Consider the following 14,781-nt stretch of genomic DNA (forward strand, 5'->3'; position numbering starts at 1 on the left):
ACCAATAAGAATCGAAACCAAGATTTTATTTAGGTTTTGGTTTTGAAATATGTGGAATTGAGTAATTGACCCCATATTTGGATGGTCTTCCATCACGACCTCTTCATCCATCTTGAAAACTAGAGAAGCCTCTTCCTCCATAGTTGGAAGGTCTTCTAGCACCCATTTTTTTTTCTTTAGTTGCAACAAGGGTATTTTTTTTGCACTTTTATTGTTGATTTTAATTTCAGATTTATGATTATCCTCTTGATTTCTTCTTTCGTTATCGAGTAGTGTAAAATTGTTGGAGGAGGATAACTCAGATCTCATTGAAATTTGACATCTCAATTTTCACACTTAGGTTTTAAGCTAGCAAGTAACTCCAAATTTTAGTTTGCTCGACTTAATTTTGAAGAACGGCTATATCTGTTTTGGGAGAAAAATAAAGAGTTGAATCGAGGAGAAAAGACTCATGGTTAACGATCACTATATAGAATCCTGGCAAATATGGTAACTTGTAATAGAAAGTTTCTAATAAAAATTAACATGGGTTCCGGTCTTGTCATCTTTGTCATCGTAATTATCATCATCATCATCATTGTCATTGCTACTTGCAACCTCATTTCTATCCTTATCTTAAAACCCTTTAAAGAGAAGTTCCCATAGACTTATCAATCAAATCGTGATCCGATGAGGTGTCCCATTTTTATGTGTCTAGCAAACTCTAATTGAAAATTAGAACACATCAGCCGTTGCTTTATAGCTCTTCTTGTGTAATCCATAGAATATCACATCAAAGAAAAATAACAATCCAGTCCTCTTGTACTCATGGTTTAGACCTTCTCCGGTCAATTTTTTGAAAATGGACCTCTAGACCATCTATCCTCCCTTATGATCCCTATGGCCATGCCATGGCTCACTTCTGGGCTGCCCAGATAGATGATAAGGTTTGATAATTAATTTTTACTGTTGAATATTAATTTTAAATTTGGGAGTTTGGTAATCGTCCATTTTCCACACCTTGGATGAAGTCCAAAACATATTTTAATTTTAATTTCTTTTTTGAATATGAATTTTTCCATGAAATCTAGAAGGCTCTAATAATGTTTCATTGTTAATGGGATCATTTGTATGAGCACATCAACCCTTAGTAATATTTGAAACTAGCTAAGTTAGTACGAAAAGTAATTTTCTTACTCAAAGTCCCCTTTGATTTGTGTTTGAGTTTGGGTAAAAGTTAGTTTGGTATAAATTTGGCTCAAGGCCAAAAGCATCAAAAGTAACAATTTTATTCAAATTTTAAATTTAAGTGAGACTTTGGGTAAGGGTTGGACATGCTCTTACACATACACCATTTAAGTTTTGGTGTATTCAAACTAATGACATACCTTGACCTTGGTCTACTCTAGAGGACCAATAAAAAATGGTTTGAATGCCCTCATTACTCTACTTATGACATTCCAATATTGCTTTATACCAAGCTTGCAAGTATGCCTACAAAGATAGTTCTGCTATGTATGAAATATTGTTGGAGAAATTTGAAAATTAAACAGAAAAGAGAAGAGAAAATTCAGAAAATCGATCTGAGACATAAAAAAATATTGTTATCTTTAAACCAATATTAGTCCTCATCATGTGAAACGTGATTAATAATAAGTTGCCGGCAACGTCAGTTCCAAGATACAATGGATGGAATCTGAATTCTTGTGATTGACTTCTCAAATTTAATCACGTTTGTTCGAACACCAAAAACTCTAAATAACACTTTAATCAAATAAGATAACTTGTGGACAAGTGTTTAAAGAGTTTATTTGCTGAAATTTTTTTTATATAATAAAGGCAAATAACAATCTTTAAATAGATTACCAAGAGATGTGTTAGACATCCTTTCAAAGAAACCCAAAGGAGCAATGGGTGCCAAGGTAACCACCGGATTTGAAATCAATTTGATAAAGATCAAGGGGTGCAACTTTTAATAAAATATATTTTCTTTTAAAAAAGAAACTGTTTTGAAAAAAATAACTAAATGGATATAACGATAAGACTATAATTGATTCCAGCCGTTTAAATTTAACAAAAAAAAAAAAATTCTCTAACAAATATTAGGTCCCATATAGGCGTTATATACTTAAGATTACCAATTATACTAGAATATTCATTTTTGTTTATATGATCACATTATTAAGATACAACTTAATACTAGGATCAAACCTGGTACATACAAGCTTACACTATTTTATTTTGTTTTAGAAAAAAAATCTTAATATAATGAAATTGATTTATTGAAATACCATCAATATTACTAGTTAATTTAATTCTCAATATTGTAAAAAAAATTATATTTCTTTCCCATCAAACTTTTTTTTTTGGCATAAAAGATGTTTGATCTCTTTACTACCTATGTATCAAGAATCAAAAGGTAAATGCAATAACTACACTTTAGACCAATAGGAGTAGGGATGGAGAAAGGTCTCCCGTTTCAAATCAAGGTCAGGTGTCACCCCATTTTGTTTCACGTGGCATTTTGGGAATAGATATGTGATCTATCCCTTGGTGAACCTACCTACTAAGAATCACAGTGTGTGGTAACTTGTATCCACTAGATCTAAGCTCTTGAAAAATAGTTTAAATCCAATGATTAAAAATCATTCTTAAGACAATGCTATATTCAATGGATGCACATCACCAACCAAACTGATCTTTTGTGTGTAGATTCACTAAGGGTTGGACCACATATCCATACGGTCAGTTGGTCACAAAAAAAAAAAATGCCACGTGCCGTAAAATGGAATGCCACCAAACCTTCGTTAGGAACATGACACCGTTCTGGATCTCTACGAAAGAGAAAAATGGAAAAAGCAATGTGAAACAATAAATGCATACATAACAACAATGGCCAATACTACTCCCGAGCAAGCTAATGAGAATAATTTGTAAAGGTGCCAGTGGACACATCGATGACCATTTGTATTCTTTTGTTTTTTGGTTACAGGTCTGTATATATATATAATGTGAATATCTGTTTCTATTAAAAGGTCTTGTTAACATGTTAAAGTGCAATAAGTACACTTTGAGAATAAGCATACGGAAGTATTTTCATAAAAAAAGAAAAAAGATTTTTAGGGCATTTTCGATATAAAATTCAATTTTTCTAGGTGTATTCAATGCCCTTAGGGCATATGTTAACCAAACTCACGTGCCAGAGCTCCAAATTGGATGGTCAACTCAAAACTCGACCTAGTTCGCTTAGTTTAATTGAAGAGTTGTGATAATTTGACACTCTTTTACGCTCTCTTCATAGAACCGTAGATCCTTTGTTTTGGAATGCGCAAGTACAAAGATTTATGATTTTATGAACTGCCAAGTTAGAGAGCGTCAAATTATCAGATTTGTAATTGAATTTATGTTGAGATGGTACAGAACTAAGTGAACTAACTTGTCAGGTTTTGTGAGTAATCAAACTGCATGAATCGACTCAATAAAAATGTGATTCAAGTCTAATTGAATGTTTGAAAAGGGAAATTTAAACATTCCTCTAGGTTTTTGTAACTATTTAGATAGAGTTGTGATAAATGGACACATTGAAACATACTTGGTAAGTACGTGGCTGACGTGGCAAGGGCACAAAATCATAGATCTTTTTCTTGGGGATACACAAGCAAAAAGATCTATGATTTTGTGCACTTGTCATGTCTGACGCGTAGATTGCATATGTTTCAACTTGTCATTTTTATCATTAGTTATTTCGATATCATGTTTTCAAACTCATCTACGTACCGGAGAGATTAATGTAAATAACCTAATAACCAAAAGATTGGAAAAGGGATTTGCTATTTTAAATTTATGTACTAAGCTGAAAAATCAATGGCATGACACCACATATATTGAAAAAGCAAGAGAATAAACTGCTGGGAAATTTTCTCTCTGCTAATCAATTAACTCTTATTTTTTTAATACACATGACATCATACCATTCGTCATCAACTTATTTATTTTGATCTTGCATTTTGTGATATTTGAGATGCCTCCTTATGTTCTCAAATTGATGATAAGATAAGTGAAAATCTCGACTGAGTCAATAAAACTCAGCCGAGTCAATTAGGATTTTCTATATTTTAATTAAAATAATTAATATTTTAAAATTTAAATAAAACATTATTTTATGACTAAATATCTTCTAATCTACATTATATTATAAAAAAATATTTATATAAATAAATATTTGTAAATTTGAGTTAAATGATTTATCTGGTACGAGAACAAAAGTTCAAATCGACATTTGAAAGTTAAAATATTATTTTACTACTTCAAATTCCCTAAAAGAATTTTTTCTGTCAAAAATACCCTCAAATGCTTATTTCCAAGGTTTTTATATGCATCTTACATGTCATGAGCACATTAACAAATCAAAATCCATGTATAAAAAGGTAAGTTTGAAACATGAGTCGTGTTACACTGCCTTTGTTGGACACCAGACTTGCCACTGAGCTAACTTGGCAGTGCACAGATAACCATAGATTCATTTTCTTGAGATACCAGCTTGAATATCAACAGTTTTTATGCCAGGTCAGCTCACTGTTGAATTTAGTGTCCAATGCAGGCAGTCAAAGCATTTTCCTTGAAACAACAATCTTTAATAAAAGAGTCGTGCTGGACTAACATTGAAATGTGCATGGTGGGGGACATTTGTACATTTTTGACATTGATGTGTGTCAGAGAATCATAGATACTTTTCATCGAATATGAGTAAATCTTGATGAAAACATCTACAACTGCGACACACATCCACATCAGAAACATCCCCCATAATGTACATTTTAAAGTTACTTCAGCATTTTCCATGATGAAAGCCACTGTCCAACTATTCGAATAAAACGGCTGAGATGCAACCTGTATTTCTCTTCCCATAGATTACATGTGATGTCAGGCCACACTTCATATGATATATGACCCACCAACAATTTTATATATCTTTACGATAAAAGCAAATTTCTAGTGGAACGTCTAAGAAGGAAACATATTTTATGGAAATTTTAACCAATCTCCAACGTTCATTACAAGTTAAAAAAGGGAAATCTGTAAGAAAATTCAACAATCGCTCTTGTTAGATTGCGTTCACACCTATCCCTCTTGTATATGTATAGTACCTCTAACCTCCCTCAAAACTTAAGTCTCAGTTCTCTCAATTAAAGAGGAAAAACAGAACTAAAAGAGTAGAACAATGGCAGAGAGCGATGTGAAGATATTGGGAGGATGGCCGAGTCCATTCGTGATGAGGCCTCTTATCGCATTCAACATCAAATCAGTTACATATGAGTTACTTGAAGAGAAATTTAGAGCCAAAAGTGATCTTCTCCTCAAATCAAATCCAGTATACAAGAAGGTCCCAGTACTCATCCATGGAGACAAACCCATATGTGAGTCCCTCATAATAGTCCAATACATCGATGAGGTCTGGACCTCTGGACCATCCATCCTCCCTTCTGATCCCTATGATCGTGCAATTGCTCGATTTTGGGCTGCCTACATAGACGACAAGGTTTGTATATATATTTAATTAATGAATCATGCTGGAGTGACTACAAGATTGGACCTCATATCGCATATCTTGACGTGAAAGTGGATAGTAACCACAAAGTGGCTTTCACTCATATCTTGAGGAAAAGCTTCTACGGTCCCATTCACTTTCACGTTGAAACTTTTTACCTATATAAAAACAAACAAATTGGCTATGATGTGGGTGCGCTTAGTAATAATTAGGGTGTCTATAGACTGAGGACAAGGGTATGCCATCAATTTTGTGGGAGTGATTGTTTGTTCACAGACCAACACCGTTTTGACATGTAGCGATGATGTCCTAAGTAATAATAAGAGAAATTTTCTCTCTGCTGCGCATGGTAAAATACCGAAATTTCCTAATAAGATCATCTTGTCACATTCAAAATATGATCCAATACAAAAATGTTGTAGAGGATGAAATTCTATGAATTAAAATACAAAAAAAAAAAAAAAAATACAAAAATTTAAAGTTAGTTTTCACAGTTATATTTTAGTTTTAAATTTAAGTGCTTGGTAGCCATCCATTTTCAACACCATTGATCAAGCTCGAATTTCCTTTTTTTTTTTTTTTTTTACCATGAAGTTTTCCATGAAATCTAATAGTTTGTGGTGTTCGATTGCAAATATGATGTTCCATTGGATCCCATGATACTTTTTAATATTTGAAATCTAAAAAATAAAGATTTCTGGCACACAAGGGATGTGTGGGCAAGAGAGAGAAATTTCCTTCTTATTACTTATGTCATCAGCACCAAATGCTAAAGCAGTGTTGGTCTATGAGCAAATTTGCTTACAGCGTTGTGATCAAACAATCACATGTTTTGTGGGCATCTCAAATATTCGCGAAAAGATGGAGACGAGAGGGGATATAATTTTTGCTCACAGAAATTGGGAATTCACCAATCACATGCATGAAACCACGTGTATTGAATTGAATAGCATCCATAATTTACAAAACTACCCTTGCATGGTGGAAAATAATTTGAACAAATTGTGTAATTTAATAAGTTATTTGTTGTTGTTGTTATTGGTAGTGGTTCACTCCTTTGACAGTGATCGCTAAAGGAACAGGAGACAAGGCAGAGGCGGCCAAACAAGTAAGTGCTGTGAGTGAAGTGTTGGAAGAAGCCTTCAAGACTCTTAGCAAAGGTAAGGATTTCTTCGGTGGAGAACGAATTGGGTACGTTGACATCGCACTTGGATGCTTCTTGGCGTGGCTCAAAGTGTCTGAGAAGATTGTGGGCTTGAAGATTCTTAATGAGGAGAAGACCCCTTGTCTTGTCGGGTGGGCTGAGCGCTTTTGTGCTGATGATGCTGTGAAGGAAGTGATGCCCGAGACTGAAAGGTTGTTGGAATTCGCTAAGGTGCTTCAAACCAAGTCGGCAGCTTCTCCTCCTCCTACTACTACTTGAACTATTAATTATATTATATGTGTGTTGAGGGTATGTTATATGAGTATTAAGGAATCATGTTTGGTTTGGTGGTGTTCTTTTATAATAATAAATGTTGGTTATCTTTATCAATTCGATTTTGGTTAGATGGAGAAGAGAAAATAAATGGGCTTCTCTCCATCTCTGTGGTAGTCTTATGTGGATTGTTAAGTGAGGAGAGAAGAGAAGAAATGGTGAGTTTTCTTTCTCTTCGAGAGTGCTGAGATTTGGAGAGAAATCGAGAGAAGCCCTTTAAAAATATTTTACAATTCCAACTCTCCCCTAGATCTCTTTAAGACATTTTAAAATTTGAAAGCTGTCCCAATTTTTCTCCAGTTAATCCAAACATGGTGGTGAGAAACTGGGTTTCTCTTATCTTTTCTTAATGAGTTTCTGATATTTCCACTTCTCTCAACCTAGACACAGTGTAAGTGAAAACAAGTTCTTTCTATTTTTTGTTAAATAAGTAAAAACAAGTTAAAAACATAGATTTCCACAAACAAACAAAAAAATTAATAAATAAGAGTATGGGTATGGTCGTCAATTAGTAGAATTTTTATTACTTAAAAGTCGAAGAGTTAACCATCCAAGTAAAACTTTCATAAAAGAATAACATGGCATAATACTCACATATTCTTGGGTTGGAATGGAAGAAAGTTGGGACCAAATTCACTCAATTGTTGAACAAATTCGACCAATTTCACTATAGATATCTGTGTTGGTTGATGTGGTTTAAACATTTATGACCTGAAAGTCTCAGGTGAGGTAAATGATCTAGCATTTTATAGTTCATGTTACTCAAAACACGACAAACCTCACATTTAGGTAAGGGTGTCAATCGATATGAAATTACCTGATTATCCTATGTACTCAAAACCAATTAGTTGGTTTTGGGTCTATCATCATGGATCCGATCATTTTTGGGTCCGTTTTTGTTGGAAATATTACGATGGAGGAAGAAAAATAACTTCTAGGCTTGAAAAAATTCGATATCTTTTAGACAAATATTCTCCCTTACTGGTTAAACCAAAGTATACAAGGGATCGATGAACAAATACCTTCAAAATACAAAGAAGCCTTACACTCAATTTACTAAATCAGATTATGTACGATCTGATTTAGCCTAGAACACTTCAAAAAATAAGAAACTGATGATGCCTAGATCTTAAGCTTAGAGAGAAGAGAACATAGAATTTTCCAGTTAAGAAATCTGAATTCTGGTTGGCTTTTTATAGCCATTTTTGTGTCTGTTGACCAAGAGTTATGATTTAATGTCTATTGGTCTAATAGTCGTTAGATTATGTCTTATCTGAGATCTAACGATCCAGATTGCACCCTATCGAAGGTATGTGTCTCATACCTTTTAACTAACACCTTTTAGTTAAATCTGTTCAATCTAATGGCTCTGATTGCGTCCGATTAGTTACCATTTGATCTAACGGATCCGATCGTTCCTAATCGGATACCAATCATGAACCAACACACCTGATCGTTTCTGATTAGGTACTATATCGATCCATCGCACCTGATCATTTTGATCAGGTACTACCTTGATCCAATGCATCGGATCCTTCTCGATCCAGTAATATTCCGATCCATCGTATCCGATCGGTTCCCGATCAGATACTAACTTGATCGTATGGAACTAATCGCACCTGATCCATCACACATGATAGATCAACCACAATCGTTGGATGGTTTCGTATCTCAAAAACTTTAAAGTTCTCCAGTTCTTCCCGACGATGCGTACGTACAAAGTGCAAAGTGCGCCTCAAAGCGCCCTAAACGCCCAATCGCCATTTCGCACGCGGGTAGTGCTTCGCACCACCTCGAAACACTGGATCAAAGCCTAAAGGTGTGACACAAATAAACTAACTATGTTGACTATTACTTATAAGGTACACCACTTTCTTACTTGTGAGCGATGTGGGACTAAACCTTATATACACAAAAATCTCAAAAACTAACTTAAGAAAAAATAAACCAATAAATCATAAAAATCTTATTTTATTTTTTAAAATATTCAACAGTTTTGAGTGGCTATTTTAAGGACTTGATCAGAATCGGGTGTTATTCAGTACTCGACTAGTAAATTTATTTTATTTATAACATTTACAATAAAATATTAACAAAGATATAAGTTGTAGAAAATGTATTTGAAGTAGAATTAAAATATAAAGAAAATGCGAAGTGTTTAGCTTTTATCTTTCTCTAAGTGAGCATCCACTAATTTTCCATGTATTATACAGTTTCTATAGCAAATAAATGATCCGTGCCATAATTTTTTAAGATTTTATTTTCAAAAGTTTGATTTGCTTGAAAAAAATCCATTGTTGATCTTAACTTTCAATTTAGGAATTCCAAGTTAAATTATTACATTTATAAAAAAAATTGTCTATTTTCTGGGATATTTATCATTTTTTTTTCTCATGCAAAAAAAATATTATTTATCTTAATTGGCAGAGGCAGAGCTAGTAAGGAGGTAGTGGGGGCACTTGCCCCTATAGAACTTTGAGATACCCCTTATTTTCAATTAATTACATGTCTTATTTGCCCCCACTCCTCATCTCCCTCCCCCCACCCCATTTAATTTTTTGAAGATGAAATTGCCTCTTGATCGGATCATTTCTCATTGACTAATTGGAAATGACCTAAACATCATGAAAAATCTCTTAAGTTCTCCCTCAAAATATTCATCTTCACAGTCCTCAAGTGTACCATTAACTATAGTTTGCCCCCACTACAAAAAAAATTCTAGCTCCGCCCCTGTTAATTGGTATCAGACGAATACCAAAATGGTATAGAGTATTTCTCGAGTCGACTGATTCCAAGGATTTGAACCGAAACAAATAAGAGTCAGAACCAAGATTTTATTTAGGTTCCGATTTTGGTATACATGTAATTGACCATTTGACATCCTTATATTTAGGTAGTCTTCTGCCACGATCTCTTCATCCATCCCGAAAGTTAGTGGAGCATGTTCCTCCAGTGTTAGAAGGTTTTCTAACACTCATTTTATTTATTTATTTATTTATTATCTTTTAGGCAATGTTTGGATTGAGAGAAGTGAAGACAAAAGAAACTCATTAAGCAAAGAGAAGAGAAAAGAATTGGAGAGAAAGAAAAAAGTGAGTTTCTCTCTCCTAAAGTGGAGAGAAGAGGAGAGAAACCCTTTTAAAATATTTTATAATTCCAACTCTACCCATAGATATCTTTTTAAGGTATTTTAAAATTTCAAAGTTGTCCCAAGTTCTCTCTTGTCAATTCAAACATGGTGGAGAGGTTAGGCGCATGTTACGGGTTTGATTCCCCTCTTGAGTTTTTTTCATGATTTAAGTAGGAGATCATGGTGGTGGGTTGCTGTGGTAGTCCTCCCCGAGATTAGTCATGGTGCGCGCAAGCTGGCCCGGACACTCGGTTAGTAATAAAAAAAAAAAAAAAACAATCCAAACAAGAGAAATGGAGAGAAACTCATTTATTTTCTCTTCCCTTCTCTTCTCTTCTCTTCTCTCCATTTCTCTCAATCCAAACACGTCCCTAATTGCAACAACAATAATTTTTTTGAATTTTTATTATTGATTTTAATTTCAGGGTCTTGGTTTCTTCTTGCGTTATCTAGTAGTGTAAAATTGTTAAAGGAGGATAACTCAAAGCCCATTGAAATTATTCGACTTCTCAAGTTTTCACACTCAGGTTTTGATCTAGTAACTAGTTAAAAATATTTGCTTTGCTCGACTCATTTTTTGAAGAAAAGCCAAATCTACTATGGGAGAACAATAAAGTGTTGATTGAGGATGAGGATGAAAAACTCTCATGGATAACGATGACTATTTAGAATCCTAGCTAATATAGTAACTTGTAATAGAAAGTTTCCTAAAAAAATTAAAATGGGTTAAGGTCTTGTCATCATTGTTGTTGTCGTTATCGTCATCATCATTGCCATGGCTACTCCCATCCTCATTATCTTAAGGTAATTGATTTTGAGAAGAAAATGAAGGACTTTTAGGTCATTTTTATTTGTCTATGATATAAGACTGAGGTCAAGGGTTTATGTCACTAGTTTTTGAAGAAAGGAGGTATCTCAAATATCTATAAAAATGCAAGATAAAATCCTTGTTTTTTTTTTTTTTTCCTTTTCTTTTTTCGGAAGTTACCTGTCCTTATGTGCAGTTGGTGAGAATTATGTGAGAATAACATTCAATCATGTTTAATGTTTATTTATCAAACTCGGAGGACTATGTCAAAATCAATTTTTTTTTTTTTCTACAAAAGGAAAAAGTAGGTTTGAATTGAAATACCAAACCTCCAAACCATTAATATAATGAAAAGTTCAATACCATTCAAAGTGAACGGTTGAGATGGTACCCATGTTTATATTCTCATCTTAACCCTTTAAAGAAAATTCCCCATAGACTTATCAATCAAGCCGATGATAAGAACGCATCAACCCCTAACCAAGCGGTTGGCTCGTGGATCCTCTATAGCTCTTCTTGTATAATCTATAGAATATCACATTAAAAAAAAAAAAAAACACTCAATCCTCTTGTACTAGTTGTTTAGACAGGATTTAAAAATCTTCAGTCAAGTTTTTGAAAATGGACATTTGGACCATTTATCCTCCCTTCTGATCCCTATGATCGCGCCATCGTTTGCTTCTGGGCTACCTACATAGATGACAAGATTCAAATTTAACTAACTATTTCTTCAGTTTCCGAAAATACGAACTATATACAAAGACCACCATCCAATCTCTCAATTCTTCTTCTTCTTCTCCCACTCCTCTTCTCTCTCTATTTTTCTCCTCTTCCTCCAATCTCTTTCCCTCTCTTCTCTAATGTTCTTCTCCTCCTTCTCTTCCCCCCCTCCCCCTCTTGCAAGAGCGTCGAAATTGTTGGAGATGAGAGGGGTGCCCTTTTACATGGAGTGCCCACAACATTTTTTGGATTTTTAGAGATACCCCTAAAAATTGGAGGGCCCTTAGATTTTTATTACATGTTAATAAAAAATTTCTTATTTTCTCATTAATGCTAAGTTACTTATTGGGTGATTTAGAGTATCTCCAGTTATGACTCAAATTTTTATTCAAATTTAAGTAAATATTTAATTTGATATGAAGTACTCCACTGGTAAATTGAAAAAAAAAATTAGCTAACTTTACTACCTTAGGAAGATCTCAAATCTTATTGAGGGTCTTGAACTCACATTGTCGCATCCTAAAACATGATCCAATGCCCCAGAGTTATAGAGGACAAAATTTTGGAAATTAAGAAAAAAATTAGAAAAAATGTTAATTGTCATTGTTGAATATTACTTTTAAATTTGGGAGTTTGATAGTCATCCATTTTCTGCACCTTGGATGAAGTCCAAAACAGATTTTTTTAAATTCTTTTTTTTTTTTTTAATTTTTTTTTTTAATATGAATTTTTTCACGAAATCTAAAAAGTTCTAATGTTGGATTGCCAATGTGATAATCAGTATGGGCCCGACAACCCTTAGTAATATTTGAAACTAAGTTAGTATGAAAAATAATTTTCTTAAGTAAAATATAACCATTAGGATTTGAGTTTTATTCAAACTCTCATTTGATTTGAATTTGAGTTTAAGTTTGAATTTGGGTAAAAGTTAGTTTGGTATAGATTTAGTTCAAGGATTAGGGTGTCAAAAGTAACAATTTTACTCAAATTTTAAATTTGAATCTGACTTTATAAAGGGCTAGAGATGCTCTTAGACATACACCATCTCTTAAGTTTTGGTGTATTTAAACTGCTGACATACCTTGACCTCGGTCTACTCTAGAGGACTAGCAGAAAATGACCTAAATATGCCCACATTACTCTACTTATGACATTCCAATGCTTTATATTAGGTTTGGAAAGTATGCCTACAGAGATACTTCTACTAACATATGAAATATTAGGTCCCATATAAGCGTTATATACTTGAGATTACCAATTATACTAGAATATTCATTTTTGTTTATACGATCACATCTTTAAGATACAACTTGATACTAGGATCAAATGTGGTACATACAAGCTTACACTATTTTTTCTTTTTCTTTTTTTAAAAGAAAATTCTTAGTACAATGAGACTGATCTATTGAAATACCATCAATAGTACTAGTTAACTTAATTCAAAATATTGTATAAAAAAAATTATGTATCTTTCATATTCAACTAATTTTTGCCATAAAAGATCTTTAATCAAAAGTAAATGCAATAACTACACTCTCAGACAAAAAAGAAAAAAAAAAAAAAAAAACTTGTAAAACCAATGTGAATGCAATAAATGAATTTTATGTTGAGATTGTACATAACTAAGTGAACTAATCAAACTGCATGAATCGACTCAATAAAAATCTGATTCGTGTCTGGTTGAGTGTTTAAAAAGGACAATTTAGACACTCCAGGTTTTTGTATCTATTTGGATAGAGTTGTGATAAATGGGCAAGCTGAAACGTCCGCTGTATGTACGCGATTAACATGGCAAGCACACAAAACTGTAGATCTTTTTCTTCGGGATACACAAGGAAAAAAGATTTATAATTATGTGCTCTTGCCACGTCAACCATGTACATACCCCGTATGTTTCAACACGTCGTTTTATCGTTAGTCATTTGGATATCATGTTTACAAACTCATCTAAGTACTGGAGAGATTACTAGGAAATAACATAATAACTAAAAGATTGGAAAAGGGATTTGCTATTTTAAAATTTATGTACTAAGCTGAAAAACCATGTATATTGAAAAAGCAACTAAATAAACTGCTCTGAAATTTTCACTCCGCTTATCAATCACTCTTATTTTTTTATTGCACGTGGCATCATGCCATTGGTTCATCAGCTTAACACATAAATTTCGAAATAACAAATCTTTGTTCAAAAGATTGATCCCATCTTTTGCGAAAAACCCTTGATTCTCCTCTTCAAAAGAAATGAAATTTATTCCGTCAACCTTTCATTTTGGTGGCAAAATCTCCATTTATTGTTATTATGATTTAATTAATTACTATTTCTTATTAATCAATGAAAAAATAATTAATAGAGTTTCACCTCAGACAACTCTACAAAATGAATTATATAAGGATTGAAGCCCATAAGTTTGGGGGAAATAAATATTTTTTTTCTTCTTATTTTATTTTAATTTTTCGAGGGAAGAAAGATTAAAGATTGTTAAATGGAACTTTTTATCTTTTAAGGTTGAAGAGTTTGATGGCTACCAATTTTTTTACAAAAAAAAATAGATAGCTTTGCAAAGATTTGAAGGCGAGGTATTTTCATTTGAGTCGTGATCTAGGACGGTGACGTATTCATATAGCAACCATCAGTGTCTACATGGCATGTATTTATTCGACAACAAACAGAGGGGTACATGCGACTAGAAAAATGGCTTGATTAGGAGCCCAATGTCTTTTAAACGGCTTGATTAGCAGTCCTCATCAAATATTTATAAAGACTGTTAATGAGTAGCATGATCTTGCATTTTATGATCTTTGAGATGCCTCCTTTTGTTTTCAAATTGATGACAAGACTGGTGAAAATCTCAACTGATTCAATAAAAGTCGATTGAGCCCGACTAGGATTTTGTATATTTTAATTAAAATAATTAATATTTTCAAATTTTAATAAAATATGATTTTATGACTAAATATCTTCTAATCTACATTATATTATTTTAAAATATATATATTTAAATGCATTTTAACACATGCTGTGGGCGCACAAGGTAACAAAACCCATGTAACCTTTTTTTTTTCTCTTCCCATCTCAACCACTTGTAGAAAAGTCCACGTAGTCTTCGCATTGATTATAT

The 14,781-nt window shown here is 33.1% G+C and overlaps 1 protein-coding gene across 1 annotated transcript; it reads left to right on the forward strand.

Annotated features, from left to right (window-relative positions):
• The first annotated feature begins 5,200 nt into the window (after positions 1-5,200).
• Positions 5,201-6,974, forward strand: LOC147398992 (glutathione S-transferase U17-like). The gene is made up of 2 exons (XM_086449022.1): positions 5,201-5,518; positions 6,573-6,974. The coding sequence occupies exons 1-2, from the start codon at positions 5,201-5,203 to the stop codon at positions 6,948-6,950; spliced, it is 696 nt and encodes a 231-aa protein (XP_086305148.1). The 3' UTR covers positions 6,951-6,974.
• Positions 6,975-14,781: the final 7,807 nt, after the last annotated feature.

Source organism: Akebia trifoliata, chromosome 7 (assembly GCF_017979445.1).
Source record: "Akebia trifoliata isolate Shusen 1 chromosome 7, ASM1797944v1, whole genome shotgun sequence".
Classification (NCBI taxonomy): domain Eukaryota; kingdom Viridiplantae; phylum Streptophyta; class Magnoliopsida; order Ranunculales; family Lardizabalaceae; genus Akebia; species Akebia trifoliata.

Excerpts from the sequence above, each read along its gene's own strand:
- LOC147398992 (XM_086449022.1), top strand. The coding sequence starts at position 5,201 with ATGGCAGAGAGCGATGTGAAGATATTGGGAGGATGGCCGAGTCCATTC. Across the intron at positions 5,519-6,572 it reads CTGCCTACATAGACGACAAG|TGGTTCACTCCTTTGACAGT; the intron begins GTTTGTATATAT and ends TGTTATTGGTAG.